The sequence below is a fragment of the Lutra lutra genome, chromosome 16 (assembly GCF_902655055.1).
Source record: "Lutra lutra chromosome 16, mLutLut1.2, whole genome shotgun sequence".
Classification (NCBI taxonomy): Eukaryota; Metazoa; Chordata; class Mammalia; order Carnivora; family Mustelidae; genus Lutra; species Lutra lutra.
In genome coordinates this window covers 15,851,645-15,871,654 of record NC_062293.1, presented here as the reverse complement: position 1 = coordinate 15,871,654, position 20,010 = coordinate 15,851,645, and the positions used below count along the sequence as shown (strand labels likewise).

Sequence of the window (20,010 nt, the reverse complement as noted above, 5' to 3'; positions counted from 1 at the left end):
GGGAAGGTGGCTTGACTGACATCAGTTTAATGCCTTTCGACTCACCCATTCTCTGTTGTTAGGGGTCTCTATTCCTTGGCACATGACAAGGTGTCTACTTTTTTCCATCTATACATCTCTCAGGGACCATCTCTTCTGGTTCATTCCTTTAATTTTCCTTTCCAGGTGGACTGACTTTAGTGGAGAACTCTGCACACATAAATTGAGGTCACTTCTGGTTAAGTTTGAAACAAAGGACACACACACACACTCCCTCTCTCTCTCTCTCAAATAAACAAATAAAATCTTTTAAAAGTAAATAAATAAAAGAGAAAGAGAGAGAGGGATCATGAGCAGGGGGGAGGGTTAGAAGGAGAAGCAGGCTCCCGGTAGAGCAAGGAGCCCAATGTGGGGCTCTATCCCAGGACCTCGGGATCATGATCTGAGCGGAAGGCAGATGCTTAACTGACTGAGTCACCCGGGCGCCCTCTATCTTTTTTAAATTAGCAAATATGTTCATTGTAGAAAATGAAAAGAGAGAGAAAAAAAATCACCCCCTAGCCCATAAGTCAGTGATAAGCACTGTTCACACTTAGTGTATACAGTGGTTCTAGAACTCTGGTGCGCCTGGGACTCTCGTTTACAATCCAGATACTCCTTTACTCGGAGGTTCTAATCCAGTAGGTCTGCTGCTGGGCCGGGGCACATGCATTTCTCCCCAGGCCCCTTGAACACTCAAGTTTAAGAACAAGAAAGCAAAAATGTTGTTCCAGACTTTACTTGATTTAAAATAAAGTAGAAATAAGATCATATTATACATTCGGGTTTAAAAAAAAAAAAATTTACTTAAGTAATCTCTACACCCAACATGGGGTTTGAGCTAACGACCCGGAGATCAAGAGTCACATGCTCTTCCGACTGAGCCAGCCGGGCGCCCCGCATTAGGTTTTGGTTTAATCAGAATGTGAACCTCTATCCATGTCTAAATACTCTTTTTAAAATGTATTTCTATTGTCTGCAAAGTGTTCCATTGCATGAGGCCATTTCAGGTTACTCAGCACCATATTATTGGACATTCCCTCCACTCACTGCTGTTGCAAATAACGCTGTGTGGTTAAATCTTTGCATAGATTCCTAATTATTTCCTTAAGTTAAGGGTTTTTTTTTCCTTAAGTTAAATTCCTATGAAGTGAGTTCTGGGGTCAAAGCACTTGTACTTTTGAATGGTTTTTTGTTTTGTTTTTTTAAGGTTTTATTTGAGAGAGAGAGAGTGCACGAGCAGGGGGAGCAGCAGAGGGAGAGGGAGACGCAGGCTCCGGGCTGAGCAGGGAGCCCAATGCCAAACTTGATTCCAGGACCCTGAGTTCATGACCTGAGCCTAAGGCAGCTGCTTAACTGACTGAGCCACCCAGGCACCCCTGAGAGATTTTGATATATGTTGCCAAATTCTCCTCTGGGAAAGTTGCCCTCCTATGACTATGTAGGTTGCTACTACTATCACGAGCTCACTTTTTGCTGGGGAGGCCGGTGAGGTCTTTCCATCCGTGGTCTCCACCAGTCCTGCCAACGCCCTGGTGGGTAGCCCCCAGCGTGGCTCCTGGCACACACTAACCATTTCTCCACTGAACAGATGACAACACGGAGGGATGAAGAGGTCAGATGACTAGTCTGAGAGCAGGAATTCAAAGCCGGTGTTGTTATTTAGGACCTGAGATCTCTTAACCACACCATGATTTTCAGTTAATATCAGAGAGTGATGGTTGGGGGAGCAGCACTTTTTTTATATGGTTCTAAAAAATGTATGAAAGAAATCAGAAGAAGGGAGTGAATGCGTGGGGAAAGAGAAGTAAATTGCAGGCACAGCACAGACATTCCGTTGTAGGTCAGGTCTAGTGCGTTATTTTTGTGGGTCTGGGTGATGTCATAAAAGGTGGTGGTGGTGGTAGAGTGTTGTGTATGTGACCTTTTGTGTCTCTCCTGAGCAAAAGCAAGTTAAATTCACAAACATTGACCACCGAATAGGGTTCTGTGGGAAATGCAGAAAGATTTGGTTTCTTCAGCATTCTTTAGATCCCCTGTGTCTCCCTTCCCTCAGTTTCATTTGCCCTAGAAACATGATAATAATATAATCGAAAGTTACACATAATCCCAGCCTCCTGGCACAACAAATAATTGTGTGTTTCCTTTATTCCTTTATGTTCAATGTCCATATGTAGATCTGCAGTTTTGTTTTGTTTTTTTTTTTAAGATCGTATCTACTTACTTGACAGAGAGAGAGCATAAGCAGGAGGAGCGGCAAAGGGAGAGGGAGAAGCAGACTCCCCGCTGATCAGGGAGCCCAATGTGGGTCTCCATCCCAGGACCCTGCGATCATGAGCGGAGCCGGAGGCAGACACGTAACCGACTGAGCCATCCAGGCGCCCTGTAGGTCTGTTTTCAAGGAGGGTATAATTTAGAGGATGTTAAACCCTTACCCGTAGGACACAGTGCTGCTTGCTTCCCCCTTCTCTGGTCCAGCTGAATTCAACAGACACATGGAACACCTTTTCTTTGCCCCTCACCAGGAAGACACATAGATCAGACACAGATAGCTCCTCTTCTCCAGGAACTGGTTAATGGGGGAGACATACCCTAAAAGAATCATGTCAGTATTCCATAGACCTCTGCCCAGAGATCTCCCCAGGAGTCTGTGAAGAGGCAGAGAGGGTGTTTTATAATTCAGAAAACAGGGTTCCCTAAGGTAAGAAAACAGGGTTCCCTAAAGTCATTTAGATTGTAATGGCTGGGTCACAACCTGAACTCCCAGGCTAAATTTGAGATTTCCTGTCCTTCTCTCCTTCTTCTGGGTAAGGGGCCACATAGCTGCACAACTGCCCGAGCCCCAGAGAGGGTCCCATACAGACTGTCCTCCGGTCCCTGCATCTGCCAGGCCTAGCAGTGTGGACGCTACCCCACCTCCTTCCACATTCTCCCTTCCAGCCAGAAGTTCAGAGGCCAGAAGCAAATGGTGGTTGCCAGGGGACCCATGGGAACCGGGGTGGGGGAGGGATAGGATTCCACATCTGGACTGTGAATTTATTTTTCTTTTAATACTGTTGAAGACCCGCTTAAACACTCGAGTCCTTGGCCTTATTTCCTCTTATCGTTTCCTCTCATCCAGATAGCAGTGTCTGCTAAGCCTGGTTCCCAGGCTCTCTGCTGTGAAACAGATTCTTGAGCTCACAGCCCCAGTCAGGGCCAAAGCTCTCGCTTAAATATTAAAGAAGTAGTAATGACCTTCCTTCCATTAAGGGGTGCTTACCAGGTACAGAGCATCTTCAAGCGTTTTCTTGCTTAATCCTCCCAGAAACCCAGAAGATGAGTCTCATTCGTGTCCTCCCCAAAGCAAGGCCCGCAGAAGTGAAGCAGCCAGCCCCAGGGCCCACACAGGGACTTGAACCTGGGCGGGTACAGAGTCCAGAGCTCCCCTTCCAATCCTTCCACCGAAGTGCCTCCAGGACGCCGTGTGAGAAGGTCCTATTGGCCTGTCACTGCAGAAGTCAGCAAGGGCTGAATCTCCCACGTAGGGAGATCCTGAAGGTTCCCAAGCAAAAGAGATTGTAAATTCAGTTAACTTTAAAGAGTGCCATGCTTTGCTTTTAGAACCAAACAAGTCATCCTTGAACGTTGCCACGTCAGAAGGTCAGGAAATTGCCAGTAAGGAGAGCAAAAGCTTGTTTTGCAACGTGTCATGATTTTTGTCATGTTGTGCTGTGTTTCATAAATGTCTCCTGAAAGGAATGTCATAGGGACATCGTGGTTGCTGTGGAGCCTCATTTAGAGGACCCTCCCCCCTTTTTATTTTTGGTTCTGAACTAGGCACAGCTCTCTGGTCATTCTTGACAGAGATCAGGATACTGAAGAATGTTTCTCCTCTCTGATAAAAACAGTTGTGCAAGCACAATAGTATGTGGCCACTCTCATCCCACTTCATGTTGGGACAGGGTCTGAGGGGGGTGGGTTGTGAGAGGGATGGGTGGAGACTGTGGCAAGCTAGCAAGCCCCCGCCCAGTGGGCAGCTCCACTCCCTCACGGGGACTGGCTGCCCATGGGCACACTGGCTCGGTGCTGTCATGCCTCCAGTGTTTGTAAGAGAAACTGGAAATCTAGATTTTTATGTGAAATCTCTTGATTTTTAAGGCTTGGCTTACTTTTCTTTCACACACTGTGAAGAGCAAATATAACCCGCCTATGGGTTACCAATTTAAAGCACCTGGATGGGGGACCTGGGTGGCTCAGCCATTAAATGTCTGCTTTCGGCTCAGGTCATGATCCCAGGATCCTGAGATTGAGACCCACGTCAGGCTCCCTGCTCAGCGGGAAACCTGCTTCTCCCTCTCCCTCTCCTACTCCCCCGCTTGTGTTTCCTTTCTCGCTGTCTCTCTGTCAAATAAATAAATAAAATCTTAAAAAAAATAATAAAGCACCTGGAATAGTTGTTTGGCGCTCAGCTCTGCATCTGAGCTCTGCCCCTTATCAGCTGGGTTATCAAGATGTCTCATCTCTCATTTAATACCTCATTTTCCTCCTCTGTCAAGTGGAGATGGGGATTTTACCTACTTCTGAGGGTCGCTATGAGGACTGACAAGAAAGCCTTGGAACCCAGCAGCTGGTACTTAGCAAGCTCACAGTAAACATTACCTTCGACGCTTTGATACATTTACACATCATTATTTGTGTCTCTTTTTAAGTGCAGGGTGACCTTATATTCTGGTTTGCCCGGGACTGGTCTGGTTCAAGCTTGTTGCACTGGTGTAATTTTTACGAATTCCCCTTTCCGTTCTCGATACTAGACGTTAAATTACACGCTCATCCTATGTAAGCAAATACTGGCATTGTCCCGTTTAGGACCTGTAACGAGTTGTAGTTCAAGTGGAAAGGTCGTGTTTCAGTACGTGAGGGTCCTTGAACTGAAGCTTTCCACGTTTCTGTTTCCACATGCTTGTCAAAGGTTCAGAAAACAGCAGAAATAAAACCGATGAATCACTGAAGTATAATTAGTAAAAGTTTCTTGTGCACACCCCATACAGACTGTAAATCAGGAGCACCCAAACCAAAACACAGAATGACGTTCTGTGTTTGTTCTGTTATAACGTTCTGTTATAAAGCAGCTCGGATAGTGTGGAGGTGGTGACTGGTTATTCTTCACAGTGACTAGTTATAATACTAGAATTTTCTTAAATGAAAGGACCTTGGTCCATGGTTGCCTCATACCAATTTTGGGGATCCATTTAAGATTTGCTTATGAGGGGCCCCTGGGTGGCTCAGTGGGTTAAGCCGCTGCCTTCGGCTCAGGTCATGATCTCAGGTCCCTAGGATCGAGTCCCGCATCGGGCTCTCTGCTCAGTGGGGAGCCTGCTTCCCTCTCTCTCTCTCTCTCTGCCTGCCTCTCCATCTACTTGTGATCTCTCTCTGTCAAATAAATAAATAAAATCTTAAAAAAAAAAAAAAAGATTTGCTTATGATTTTCAGAGGCATAAGTTAAGTATTGACCCCATTTCAGGTAGCTTTGTTTGTGTTGCCAAGTAAGCTAAATTATTTGCTGATTTTTGTCTGCACAGGGAATTTTCAAGTCTGGTCTTGGTTTGTGTTTGATTTTACTATTCCAGAGGATTGACAAGATGAATTCTAAGATCCCTCAGTTCATATTCATTTTGTCATTTGACAAACATTTAGTGTGAGACCAGACCACACCAGCCAAATGCCCGGGATGTGGAGAAGCCAGAGACAGAGGCCAATAAGGACCTCTTCTTGTGCAGCAGGGTGGGAATCCCTACCCTGTTTTTCAAGTGTCCTTTGAAAGACTGTTACATGGAAATTGTTCACAAAATGTTCCTAGTGAATCAAATGTTTATATCGGAAACCTCAATTTCTGGCAAACAAACCATTACATTCAGTATAATTCTCTACACATTTCTGTTTCGTGAGTGGGTGTCTACATTAAAAAAATATATATATTTCAGTGTGGAAAATTGGAAAACACATAAAGGCCCAAAGGAAATTCTTTCTTCTGTTGACTCTGCAGTGAGCAGGGGGGGGGGGGCTTCTAATATTTGGGCCTTAGGTTACTCCCCCCACCCCCACACACCTCTGCAGCCACTTTGTCAGAACTAGATTTTAAGGATTTATTTATTTATTTGAGACAGATCGCGGGGGAGGGGGGGGGACGGCGAGGGAGAAGCAGACTCTCCGCCCAGCGGGGAGCCAGATGTGGGGCTGGATCTCACCACCCTGAGATCATGACTTGAGCTAAAATCAAGAACGGGAAGCTCAACCCACTGAGCTATCCGGGCGCCCCCAAACTAAATTTTTTTTTAAAAATTGCCCTCCCCAAATCTGCCTGAGTGTTTCCTAATAAATTAATTCTCTCAGTCGTTCATGTCTTCATCCTCAGTCAAACAGGTATGGGGTCCCCAACACGGCGCTGTGGCTGGGGCCCCAGAGGGCTCTGCTGTCAGAGAGTTTATGGACTTAATCAGTTCGAGACTTCCTCCTCCAGATAAATAAACCAAGTGTGGCTCGGCAGAGGGCTCGAAGGGTGGGCCGGGCTGCGCAGGTGATTCCTGCGCGCCGCGGGCTCAGCCCGGCTCCGGTCCGGATTCCGGAATTCGGCCCCCGGCGGGCAGGTCAGTGGGGTTGGCTGGTGCTGGCCTAGAAGACCGCTTCCTGCCGCGACCCGAGCCGGCCGGCGTTGTGAAAGCGGCCCCCTGGGGAAGGAAGTGGCTCGGGGCTGTTTATTTTGGCTTCGGGCTCGCAGACGGCGCCGGGGGCTGCGGGCCGCGCGGACCGGCTGTGCGCAGACTGGGCTGCGGAGCCGGCTGACCTCGCCGCCGGGATTGGGGAGGGAGGCCCCGCGCGGAAACGCTCTGGGGAGCGCCGGCAAGGGGGGCGGCATCTCGCGGAGGGGGCGAGCGGCCAAGAAGGGGGGCGCATGGCCGAGGAGGGGAGCGCGGCCAAGGAGTGGGGCGCACCGAGGAGGAGGGCGCACGGCCGAGGTTGGGGGGCGCACCGAGGAGGGATGCGCACGGCCGTGGAGCGGGGCGCTACGGCGATGACCCAGAACTCCGAGGGCAGGTGGCTCTCGGCGCCTGCGGGCGGGATGAGGAGGGAAGGGGTCGTCCGCCCCTGGGATGCTCCCGTGAGGAGGAGAGCTGGGGAAAGGGCAGAGGAGCTGCCTGGGAGCGGACGGTCCGACCCGAGCTGGGAGGCGAGATGGTTTCTCTCGGGGCCGGGCGGCACCCCCATTTTATTCTGCAAGATGGGGCCTGGGAAAGGACAGGCCGCACACATTGTGATGCTTTAGTTTGAGGAGGCAAAAGTGGGCAGAGGGCGAGATCAAAGACCACTAAATCGCGGGGAGGGGGGCAGTCTGGGCGGGTGTTTTTGCGTTCCCAGAGTGCCCCAGAGGCCAGCCCTAGGCAGCTGGCAGCACCTGGGGGACCCCGGGGACCCGGAGGACCCGGCTGAGTTGTCCGGAAGGTGAAAATTGCCTTTCCGAACGTACTTATAATCCCGTTCCCCACCACCCCGTTCACACCGCCCCTTTTGCGTTTATCCAGTAGTGGTGACAAGCCCACCTTTTAACCCATTCCTTGCTCGGAGTTCACTTTAACGTCATCCTGAACCGGGCAGGGCATGTCCCATTTTGCAAGGAGGAAGAGCATCTCTAGAAATGAGTGATAGAGGAAGCGCACCGTGGCTGGAGAGAACAAGGGAGAAGGAAGAGAGGGAGACACACCGTACCCACGTGTGACCGCAGCACTTGGGGCGCTATGAGCCCCGTGGAGTCACATGCACTTTAAGCAATGGAGAGCAGGCAGTCTGGCCCGGCTGGAAAGCAGGGGCCGCTGGGAGGAGGGAGGAGGGTGTGAAAAGCTTGGAGGGTGGAGGGTGGAGGGTAGACAGAAGCCCACAAGAGCTCAGCCTTTGGGTGGGGATACTGCAAAGTTAGGGCATCGAGCCTCCATGTCATGTAACTGCTTGGCGCTCTGTGGAAGGGATGCCACCCCCTCCTCTACCCCCATCCAGGTCCAGTGCACGAAGGAGCCTTTAGCAAAAGGTGGGGCAGGCTCGGGTGCTGAGTCCCCAGGGTTGGCCCTTCAACAGGGTGGGGCTGGCAGCTTCTGCTGACTCAGGGACATTTCCAGACCTGGCCTCAGGGCCAAATGGCTTATTGAAAACAGCTGCTCCTCTTGGCAGATGGCCCTGCGGCCCCTGGCTCTCCCTGGGATGACCCTTCCCCTCTGCATGGCCTGAGGAGGCCTAAGGGGGGGGGGGGGGGGCGACTGCAGAGAGGCTCAGCATTGGACCTCACCCTGCCATGCCCTCAGGCTCCCAATCTGGTCAGCCCCCAGATTTGGTCCCTAGGAGCAGAAGCAAGCTGGTCGCTGGGTCCCCGGGTTCTGCTCCTGCCATTCCCCCACCTTGGCACACCTTCCTTTGTTCTTGTCCCTCTTGGTGCCTCTCCGGCTTTTGCTTGATTTGCCTCTCATTCAGATTTTAGTGAGAGTCTGCTCAGTGCCAGGCACTCTGCTAGAATTAACTTGCCCTGTGCTTCCTCGGGGACGATGTCCTCCACTTGTAATGGAGAGCAGCCGTCTTATCCGAGGTCAGACCTCTGGCTGCCTTCGCCGCTGGCCTGAGTCCCAGGAAGCTGCTGGGACAGCTGAGAGACAGACAGCTCTGAGCCTCTGCCCTCGGCCTCAGGACTCCACCAAAGCATTGCGTGTACCTTACAGCAGATGGGAAAGGAGAAGAGGCCACGGTCAACAGGGAGGGAGGAGACAGGGGCTACTCAGCATCGAGCATATAGCTTCCAAACCCAGCTGCTTCTTTTTTTTTTTTTTTTAAGATTTTATTTATTTATTTGGCAGACAGAGATCACAAGTAGGCAGAGAGGCAGGCAGAGAGAGAGAGAGGAGGAAGCAGGCTTCCCGTTGAGCAGAGAGCCCGATGTGGGGCTCAATCCCAGGACCCTGGGATCATGACCTGAGCCGAAGGCAGATGCTTTAACCCACTGAGCCACCCAGGTGCCCCAAAACCCGGCTGCTTCTGAGCACAGGCATATGTGTCCAGGGGGATGACCCAGATGTCTGAGAAGCAAGGACCTAAGGACACCGCCGCAGAATGATTCCTGTTCTATGTCAGTTACCTGGAAAATCCTTTCTAGCACCTTCACCCCCGTATGAATTGGACCTGGCGGGTTTGCACACTTGCTGACGTCTTGCTTGTAACTTTGTCATGGATTGCTTCGGCAGTTCTGCTCCTGCAGTCTCATCGCAAATGTCAGGAGACCAGAGGCCAGATTGTTTAATTCCCCCGTAGGACCAAGTACAGCGCTTCATAAATGCGAGTCATCTGCCTGAGTGAGAAAGCCTCTGGGGGAGCAGTCAGAAGGGTGATTAGGCCTCCCAGCACCTCCTTAGGAAGCCCTCGAGGCTCATTTGCTGGTCTGAGGGAGAGGGAATCCTGGAACGACAGTCTCCTGGGAGTAAGGCGGCTGGGGGAAGGTCTCTGGCTCCAAGACATGGGGTTGTGTGTTTGTCAGGATTCTTTTGGTTACAAGGACAGAAACCCAGGGCAGACAGGCTCAGCAGACCAGGGGAATGTGGCTGCAGAGGAGCCCATGATTCACAGGCTGGAGGAAGAGCCACAGGAACTCAGGGTCTGGGACGATGAATGCCTAGCTGTGTCTCCGTTCTTGTCTGTAGCAGGAAGGTCTTTTCCTCGTGGCAGGAAACATGGCCATTGGCAGCCCCAACTTCAAGATCTCTGCAGAGAGAGAAAAGCACACATTCTAGGGAAGACCTCCCATCAGCCCTGAGTTATGTGCCGGGGGAATGGACACGCTTCCTGGCCAGGAGTGAGACTTCGAGCCCTCTTGTGTAGCCAGATCACGGTGCAAGGAAATGAAATAAAGAAAGAAACGATGGGAAGTTTGTTGGGCCGACAGAAACAAAGGCCGGAGAGTAAGGGCAGTTTAGCAAGGTTCAAGGCTTCTGTTGCGGTCCCCAGATCTTCCATGGGGAGCCCAGTGCCTATCAGACCATGTGGTGAAGGGGGCCAGAGCCTGTCTCTGTTGCTCACCACTGTACTCTAGGCACCTGTGAAATTCTCAACACATAGTTGTTGCATGAATGAATGGATGGATGTACTCAACTCACAGTTCCCTGCCTGGTTTCATTTATTGAACCATTCATTGAACGAATACCAACACCATGCTGGGCGTGGTGTGGTTGCCATCCAAATGCAGGGTGCCTTTGTCCTCGGATGAGAGACATACCAAATGCCTCATGAGGGGGCATTTCCACTCCTGCAGCGACACCTGCTGCTCCCCAGGCCTGTGGAGTGAGGCTATGGGGTGGGTAAGGTGCCCACAATGGGGGCACCAGGCCTCTGTGCCTTGAGCTCCCTCTGCTGCTGCTCGTGTGCTGGCTGAGTGCAGGGATGCAAAGAACATGGTCCATTCTCAAAACACCTTCGTGCCCTGCCCTCTCCCCCTTAGCATTTCCACTCCGGGCCAAGGCTGGGCTCGATCTCTTCCTGCACTGGGCCCTGGAGAAGGAGCCTCCTTTCTGTGAGGGCCCAGGCACATGTCTAAACTTGGGGTAGAAGGGGCACCTGGGTGGTTCAGTCGTTAAGTGTCTACCTTCGGCTCAGGGCATGATCCCAGGGTTCTGGGATCGAGCCCTATATCGGGCTCCCTGCTCAGTGGGAAGCCTGCCTCTCCCTCTCCTGCTCCCCCTGCTTGTGTTCCCTCTCTCGCTGTGTCACTCTCTGTCAAATAAATAAATAAATAAAATATTTAAAAAAAATAAATAAACTTGGGGTGGAAAATGCTCTCCCGAGAGCCCCCGGGCCCACAGCCTGGCAGAGTCACAGGGATCTACCTCCGAGAATCCTCCTCAGCTTCCCCTCTGCTCTGTAGCTCTCCTGCACTCCTCCCCTCTGCTCCCAAATGCCTTGTTCTTTTCTCATTTGCTGCCAAGGCAGTTCTTCGACTTGCCTTCTTCACCCCTGCCTCCTCCAGACCCTCCGTGTCTTCACAGAGTCTCCCCACCCGCAGAAGGCACAGCTCCCTCCTACGCCCCCAGACACCTGGATTTTAAGGACTTGTTTGCCTCATGTCCTGCCATATCCAAACCCACTGTTCTTCTCTAACTAGGACAGTGCCGGGTCTCCTCATGGCCCCAGTATTGCCTGGGACATGCCACGCACATAGCAGGTACCCCGGGACAATCAGGTGCCTTTGAACCTAGAACCCAGGATGTCAGAGGAAATGGGACTTGCAGCTGTGATTCATGTGACAGAGGAGGAAACTGGCCTTGAACAGTACTGCTACTGGGAGTCCTAACCTCTTCCCCTCTCTGGGCCTCAGTTTCACTATCTGTCAAGCGAGGGGCAGGTGGCCTGGTCCTGGGACTCTCTCTCCTGACTGACACGGACCTCTTTCAGACCCTTCAGTTGCCTTTTATTATGGCGGCCCAGCCTGGTTAGACTCTCTTCAGGCCATGTGTGGTTTTCTGGTTGGGGGGGAACGAGGGTGCCACCCCCTGGGCTGCTGGGGACTCCTGTGACGTTTTGGGACTGCATTGTCCATTCCCATCTCTGAGAAACATCTACAAAAGCAAGCACTGTTTTTTCCCTTTTCCAGTCCCAGGCCCTTTCCCTACCCCCTGCCAAGGGCCACTTTCTTTTACTACTGACTGTCCTCACTGCAAGGGAGTTTTTGAGAATCAAATACCCAGTCCTTAGAGGATCCAGGCCTAGATCAAGTCATGGGGCTGATTTATGGTTCTAGAGGGCGGCTGGAAAGGAAGGAGCAGGTTGAGGGGAGGGGACAGAGAGGACCCACATGCTGGTGTTGTTGAAGAATGCAGAGGACCGATGTCCTTGCCCCACCAGCCTCCTAACCATGGTGTTGTAAGCACTCGGTGAGAGGAGCTGCGGGGACTCTGTTTTAGGGAAATTAATTTGGCAGCTGGAATAGGGAACAGAAAGATTGACAAATTGGTTGTGATTGTTACCCAGACAGGAGATTGACTGATCGTTTCATTCATTCATTCACGTGTTCATCCAGTATTTGTAAGCACTACTGTGTGTCAGGCAGAGTTGTACGTGCTTTGGATACAGTAGTGGAAAAGACAGAGAGAGTCCTTGGAACTTATGAACAAGAGGAGAGACACGCAAAATAGAAACATGTCAGGTAATGAGTTTTGCTTCTGGAAATGGCAGGGTAGCTTGCACCAATCTAACTCTCTGGCCAAGAGGACTTAGAGACAAAGGACAGAATATAGTGGTGCCTGGGTGGCTCAGTAGTTAAGTGTCTGCCTTCAGCTCGGGTCATGATCCTGGGGTCCTGGGATCGAGCCCCGCATTGGACTCCCTGCTCAGAGGGAAGCCTGTTTCTCCCTCCTCCACTCCCCCTGCTTGTGTTTCCTCTCTCACTGTGTCTCTCTCTGTCAAATAAATAAATAAAATTAAAAAAAAAAAGAGGATAGAATAAAAAATACCATGGTTTGAGAGCAATCAAAAACAGCCAGATGCTGGGGAGGAAGCCATCTCCTAAAGAAAAGAAGCAGATGGGGTGAGAGGTTCATTTAAGCAGGGTCTCCCCCTGGGAGCACTGCCCCCCCTTTGAGGGCCTCAAGCAGAAAGTGGTAGGTCTGCTGGTCAGTGTTTGGGGCTACCAGAAAAGCTAAAAAGCAAGAGGGAAAATCCTAGAAAGGAAGGAGCCATAATGGTGTTGTCTTACAGATTCTTCTCAAATCCTTGGCAATGAATAAACTGTTCCTGGAGGGGGTGGGGGGTGTAAAGCATTAAGAAACCCACCAAGAGGGGCGCCTGGGTGGCTCAGTGGGTTAAAGCCTCCGCCTTTGGCTCAGGTCATGATCCCAGGGTCCTGGGATTGAGCCCCGCATTGGGCTCTCTGCTCAGCAGGAAGCTTGCTTTCTCCTCTCTCTGCCTGCTTGTGATCTTTGTCAAATAAATAAATAAAATCTTTAAAAAAAAAAGAGAGACACCAAGAGACAGCAGCAGAGAGAGAAGGTTAGATGCTGCCTGGTGCTGAGGGAACAGAGTTTGGAATTCAAGTTCCACCAAGTCAGAGGGGCTTGATAATTGCCTAAGGTTTTCCTTTGAAACTCCAGAAGGGTCTCACCGTATGATTAAACCCAAGGCTAACAGCCGCACCCTAAGACTAAAGGCAAAACCAAAACAACCCCACCCTAGTAAAGCCTAAAACCAAGCCTCTACAGGATCAAGATGATCCACCAGTAATTTAACTGCCTGCCAGAACAAAACTCAACATTCTTTTTAAGAAGATTAAAAAAAAAAAAAAAAAAAAGGATCCAGACTCCCTGGAACATGTCATCCACAACATCCTGTATACCATAAAAAAAAGAAAGAAAGAAAGAAAGAAAATCCAAACTCTTCATAACATTACCCACAATATCCAGTATGTAACAAAAATTACTAGACATGTGGGCAGCTGGGAAAAGTGACCCATAATCAAGAGGAAAAAAATAACCAGTAGACAAAGACTCACAGATAACCCAGATGTTGAAAAAAAAAATCAGATAATAATAAATATTGTGAAGAGAACTACAGTCAAGCAATATGATAGAGAGTAACTGGGTGGCTACTTTAGATTAGGTCAGAAGGACCTCTTTAAAGATGGGACTTTTGAGGGGTGCCTGGGTGGCTCAGTCGTTAAGTGTCTACCTTCAGCTCAGGTCATGATCCTGGAATCCTGGGATCAAGCCCCGAATCGGGCTCCCTGCTCAGCAGGAAGCCTGCTTCTCCCTCTCCCACTCCCCCTGCTTGTCTCTCTTGCTGTCTCTCTCTCTCTCTCTCTCTCTCTCTGTCAAATAAATAAATAAAATCTTTAAAAAAAAAAAAAAGAAAAAGATGGAGCTTTTGGAGTGCTCAGGTGGCTCAGTCAGTTAGCATTATTCAGCTCTTGCTTTAGGCTAAGGTCATGATCTAAGGGTCCTAAGATAGACCCCCGTATTGGGCTTCACACTCAGTGGGGAGTCTGCTTGAGGATTCTCTCCTCCTCTCTCTGTCCCTCCCCCTGCTCAAACACTCAAGCATGTGCACTTTCTCTCTCTCTCTCTCTCTCAAATTAATAAATAAATAAGTCTTTTTTAAAAATGTGACTTCTTGGGGGCACCTAGGTGGCTCAGTGGGTTAAAGTCTCTGCCTTCAGCTCAGGTCATGGTCTCAGGGTCCTGGGATCGAGCCCCACGTCGGGCTCTCTGCTCTGCGGGGAGCCTGCTTCCCCCTTTCTCTCTGCCTGCCTCTCTGCCTGCTTGTGATCTCAGTCTGTCAAATAAATAAATAAAATCTTAAAAAATACAAAAAAGTGCCTTCTTGGAAAAGTGAAATACCAGGCAGAGGAAGCCACACAAGAGCCTTAAGGCAAGAAAGCCCCAAGCCTGGGGCTCCTGGTTGGCTTAGTTGGTGGAGCTTGTGACTCTCGAACTTGTGAGCTGGACTTGTGAGTTGGAGTCCCATGTTGGGTGTAGAGATGACTTTAAAAAAATAAAATCTTAAAGAGAAGAAGGAAGTACTAAGTCTATTCAAGGAAGGGCAAGGAGGGCAATGTGACTTGAGCATGTGTGATCCAGGGTCAGACTGGTAGGCAGCACCAGACCGTATAGGGTCTGTGGCTCATGGTAAGAAGTCTGATTTTTATTTGAAAAGTCATGAATTGCCTCTGAAGGACTTTAAGCAAGAGGGAGACTTATATTGCGGAATAAACTATTTGCCACCTATAAGTTGTATATGTTTTTGTCACTGGAATTCTGGCTTTGCTTGTGATTTTTTTTAAAGATTTTATTTATTTATTTGACACAGAGAGATATCACAAGTAGGCAGAGAGGCAGGCAGAGAGAGAGAGGGGGAAGCAGGCTCCCTGCTGAGCAGAGAGCCCGATGCAGGGCTCGATCCCAGGACCCTGAGATCATGACCTGAGCCAAAGGCAGACACTTAATGTTGGAGCCAACCAAGTGCCCCTCAAATATCATTTTTAAAAATTTCTTGACCTTTGGGGCACCTAGGTGGTTCAGTTGGTTAGGTGTCTGCCTTTGGCTCTGGTCATGGTCCTGGGATCCTGGGATCGAGCCCTGCATCGATTTCCCTGCTCAGCGGGGAGTCAGCTTCTCTCTCTCTCTCTGCCCTTTCTCCCCTCTTGTGCTATCTCTTTCTCTCTTTCAAATAAATAAATAAATAAATAATATAATAATAAAATAAAATGTGATTAAAAAATAAAATAATAAAATCACTCTCTCTCTCTCTCTCTCTCTCTCTCTATATATATATATATATATATATAAATAATTTGGGGGAAATTTACTTATATCTTTTAAAAATCATCCTGGCTGGCCATGGGGAATGGATTCAAGAAGGATGATAAGGCCATGGTGGACCAGAAAGAGCTTGGGGTTTGGACTCAGAAGACCAGGACCAAATTTCGGCTCCATCTCTAACCAGCCTCTTGACTGGTCAAGTCATTTCACTACCCTTAGTCAATTGCTCTGTGTGTAGCACGGAAGAGGAACCATCATGATGTTAACAATAGTAATTTACAGTGCTCGTACCGTGTGCCAGACCCTGCTCCAAACCCTTGCCATGTACTCTGTCATTTAACCTTCACGATAGTCTGATGAGGAAACGGAGTCAGAGAGAGGTGATGCAACTTGCCCAAGTCACAAGTCGGGGTTTGAGCCTTAGCAGTAAGATTCATGCCTTCAAGAAACAGAAATTATCCTCAGGGGTTCGTGGCTAATGGATGCAAAAGTTCCCTGGGGACAGAGGTGTGCTGTATGTGTGTGCTGGGTACTTCAGCAGCAGCCTGGAAACAAGTAGAAGGTGGTCAAACGTGGGTGTCAGGCCTGGGTTTGCTTCCTGGCTGCGTGACATCGTGAGCAGGTCACTTCTCTAAACTTTTTTTTTCTCCTTTCCATCCTCCCTCCCTCTCGCTCAGCTTTACTGAGATATAATTCACATATCAAAGAATTCATCCATTTAAAACATACAATTAATTGGGTTTTACTGATTCACAGAATTTGGCAGTTATCACAACAATCTAACTTTAGAACATTTTCATCACCCCAAAAGAAACCCTGTATCCCTTAGCAGTCACTTCCCATTACCATCACCCCCAGCCCAGCCCCAGGCAACCACCATCTACTTTCCATACATTGGAGTCTCGATTTCTTAACCTGTAAAGTCAGCGCGCTTGGGCACAGGTTGGATTCCCCACTTCCCTGGAGTGTCTGCACAGTGAGGGGATGGGGGATGTGGATGATGCAGGATGGCGGGGGGGGGGGGGGGGGGGGGGGCGGGGGGGCCTGTTTAGAGCTAAGCGCTGCTTACGAAATAAGGTGCGAAATGGTGATGGGAGGTGTGAACGGTTGGATATGGGGTGGGGGTGGGGCCTTGGGAAGATTCTAGAAGTCAGGAAAGGAAGGAGCCAGTGAAGTTGAGGGGCAAAGGGGAATAATAAGACAAATTACGGCAAACCACAGAGGAGCTTTGGTGGGAAAACCGCACTACGTCTTGGAGATTGGGATAAAGTTGCAACTTGCCCCTGTGATGTCAGTGCCTCTACTGCTCTTCATGAGATCTTTGGAAAAGCACACAGTACCCAGCCTGCCACGTGGGGCCGGTTTTGCCTTTGAAGGTGGGACGGAGGGCTGAGTCCTGCCTCAAGGTGGAGCGTGGGGCTGGTGCAGAGGCAGGCCATGCAGGCTGTGCCTCCTCTGGGCACATGAGGGTGGCACTGCGTCTCACCCCCTCCTCAAAGTGTTGGGGGTGAGGACAGATTTACCGTATGAGGGAGGCTCACAAGCCAGCGCCAGGCTTGGGAGCAGCATCTGAAGGCAGCACCGGCCATCAGGAGCCAGCCCAGAGAGCCCCTGTGATGGCTTCATGTCCCGCTTTCCCTTGCAGAGCCCAACGTCTTTCTCATCTTCAGCCACGGACTGCAGGGCTGCCTGGAGGCCCAGGGGGGCCAAGTCAGAGTCTCCCCAGCCTGCAATGCCAGTCTTCCCGCCCAGCGCTGGAAGTGGGTCTCCCGAAACCGGCTGTTCAGCCTGGGTACCATGCAGTGTCTGGGCACAGGCTGGCCGGGCACCAACACCACAGCCTCCCTGGGCATGTACGAATGTGACCGGGAGGCACTGAATCTTCGCTGGCACTGTCGCACACTGGGTGACCAGCTGTCCCAGCTCCTGGGGGGTCGCACCGGCAACATGTCCAAGGCTGGTGGCCCCGAGCGCGGCGACCAGACCCGCAGCAGCCAGTGGCGCATCTATGGCAGCGATGAGGATTTGTGTGCGAGGCCCTACTATGGTGAGAGGCGGCTTGCAGGGAAGGGGTGGGGCCCTCCAGGGTCAGGAGGCCCGGAAGCCACGGAGTGATGGGGACTTTGGCCTCTGCAGACCTTTGGCGGCCTGATCTTTAATGGCAGTGGGAAGCATTTGGGAATAATTAAGAAAATTCAAAGCGTTTACTTTTAAGAAATTACAAAAGGACTACATGCTTGTAAAGACCTCAAACAGTACAAAAGTGTGTAACATAAGATTAAATGACAATTCCCTTCCAGGCCCACGCTCCAGAGTAGACCCTAGAGTAACTCCCCTTAGTGTCTTGATCCCCATTTTGCCGGGATTACCCTGGGAACCGGAGTCACCCAGTGCGGGGCCATTCATGGTGGACAGCTCCGTCCTGGGGGGTCCTTTTCCTGTAAGACAGCCTAAGTTCGGAGATGGAACTTGGGGGGAGGGGCAGCTGGAGTTTGGACAGGCATCATGGGGAGCCCCCTCCCAGCCCATGGGATGAGCAGCGGGACTTCCCCCAGGCTCCTGCACTCACCTCATGGCAGAGGGAGCTTTGAAGCCTGAAGCACCACCTGGGGCTGCCCCATCCCCAGCTCCTGGGATAGGGGATGTTCCCCGAGGGCTGAGGGAGGCAGGCAGCCTCTGAGGTCCAGACGCCAAGGGACTGGCTCCCTTCCTGCAGAGGTCTACACCATCCAGGGGAACTCCCATGGGAAGCCATGCACCATCCCCTTCAAGTATGACAACCAGTGGTTCCACAGCTGCACCAGCACAGGCCGAGAGGACGGGCACCTATGGTGCGCCACCACCCAGGACTACGGCAAGGACGAGCGCTGGGGCTTCTGCCCCATCAAGAGTGAGAGCAGGGTGGACGGGGCGGGCCAGGGCAGCTCCGGGAGGGAGGCTGAACTTCAGGGGCCTCAGGGCGGGTGGAAGAACTTTCCAGACTGGGGTGATAAGATGCCCCTTCTCATAGCGCAGAGCAGCATGTGGCAGGGGGTGGGGGTCTCTGTGAGGGGAGTCTCCTCACACCTTGAGGGACGGCTGTCGTGGTGGCAGGTAATGACTGTGAGACCTTCTGGGACAAGGACCAGCTGACTGACAGCTGCTACCAGTTTAACTTCCAGTCCACTCTGTCGTGGAGGGAGGCCTGGGCCAGTTGCGAGCAGCAGGGGGCAGACCTGCTGAGCATCACAGAGATCCACGAGCAGACCTACATCAATGGTGAGGTGGCAAGGCCCTGGGGTATCGGGGGAGGTGCTGGACCTGACAATTGGGGTCATGGCAGGGAGGGGGGCAGGAGCCCAAGACCCGTCCCCATCTTTGGAGGGCGCTGAGCCCTTTCTGCTGGTGGGGCTGGGAGGCCCTTTGGTGGGGGCACAGAGTGACAGGGCTGAGGGTGGGGCGATCCCGTTCTCACTGAGTCTGTCCTGTGCTCAGGGCTCCTCACTGGCTACAGCTCCACACTCTGGATTGGCCTGAATGACCTGGACACCAGTGGAGGCTGGCAGTGGTCCGACAACTCGCCCTTGAAGTACCTCAACTGGGAGAGCGGTGAGGCGTGGGGTTCGGGGCGCAGGGCGTCCTGGGGACTGCAAAGGCCTTTGGACTCTTTATTCCTCTCCTGGTACCCTGCTCCAGATGGTGTGGGGGCGGGGTGGGGGGGGTGGTGAGGCAACTTTCCCTCCCCCTTCCCCCAGGCTGGGCCCCACTAGAACCTGATGGAGCGGGCTTGGGGAACAGGCTGCGTATCAGGCTTGGCCACGGAGGCGGCTGGGGCCAGTACCAGGGCTGGGTGGAGGGCTGTCCGGCGCCGGGCGGTGGGGTGGAGACAGCGAGCTACCCCCCTAGCCACCCCCCCCCCCCCAGGGAGCAGCCTTGGGCTGGGGTGTGAGTTTCTCTCTCCTGGGCTGCTGGCGCCCTGCCCTCCCCACAGATCAGCCGGACAACCCGAGCGAGGAGAACTGCGGGGTGATCCGCACGGAGTCCTCGGGCGGCTGGCAGAACCGCGACTGCAGCATCGCGCTGCCCTACGTGTGCAAGAAGAAGCCCAACGCCACCGCCGAGCGCCCGCCTCCCGGTGAGCCGATCAGATCCCCGCAACTCACGTGGGGCGGGGTGGGGCGGGGCGGGGCTTCCGGGGCCGCCGCCCGCCCGAGGGGACTCTGATCCTCCCTGGTGGGGGACCTGTGGACCGCTCCATTAATCCCTCCGGAGAACATTCGTCGAGAACTGTGTTAAATGCTGGCAGTTCGCACTGTCCTTGCAGCGGTCACACTCCGCTGGAGGGTGACAGACATCTTAGCACACAGAATAGCCTGAGTCCTGTGCCATTATAAAAACATGTGTAATAAGTGTTAGAGGAGAAGAAATGCCTAGAGAAGAAGTTGCTTAAGCTCCTGGGAGTTTAAGAAGGGTTTCGTGCGCGTGACATTTGATTGGAGACTTTCAGGTAGACTGTAACTTTAAAAAGGCATGAAGCGTTGTGAGGGAAGGGCATTTCTGGCAGAGGGAACCGCATGTGCAAAGGTGTAGAGACATGGAAGTATACAGCAGCTCCAAACAGTTTGGTGAACATTGCGGTCTGGTTGGTGTCTTGGCGCTAATCACTGCCAAGTGTGGGTTTTGGAGGAGTGGCATAGCCTCC

The 20,010-nt window shown here is 51.5% G+C and overlaps 1 protein-coding gene across 2 annotated transcripts in view; it reads left to right on the top strand.

The window, feature by feature from the left end:
- The window catches only part of MRC2 (mannose receptor C type 2), a 54,128-nt gene that overhangs the window by 14,788 nt on the left and 19,330 nt on the right, over window positions 1–20,010 (top strand). For both annotated transcript variants that reach the window (XM_047707430.1, XM_047707429.1), the window contains exons 2-6: window positions 16,975–17,376; window positions 18,046–18,219; window positions 18,423–18,587; window positions 18,804–18,917; window positions 19,300–19,443. In XM_047707430.1, the coding sequence (XP_047563386.1) occupies window positions 16,975–17,376; window positions 18,046–18,219; window positions 18,423–18,587; window positions 18,804–18,917; window positions 19,300–19,443 (999 nt within the window). The remainder of the gene's footprint in view (window positions 1–16,974; window positions 17,377–18,045; window positions 18,220–18,422; window positions 18,588–18,803; window positions 18,918–19,299; window positions 19,444–20,010) is intronic.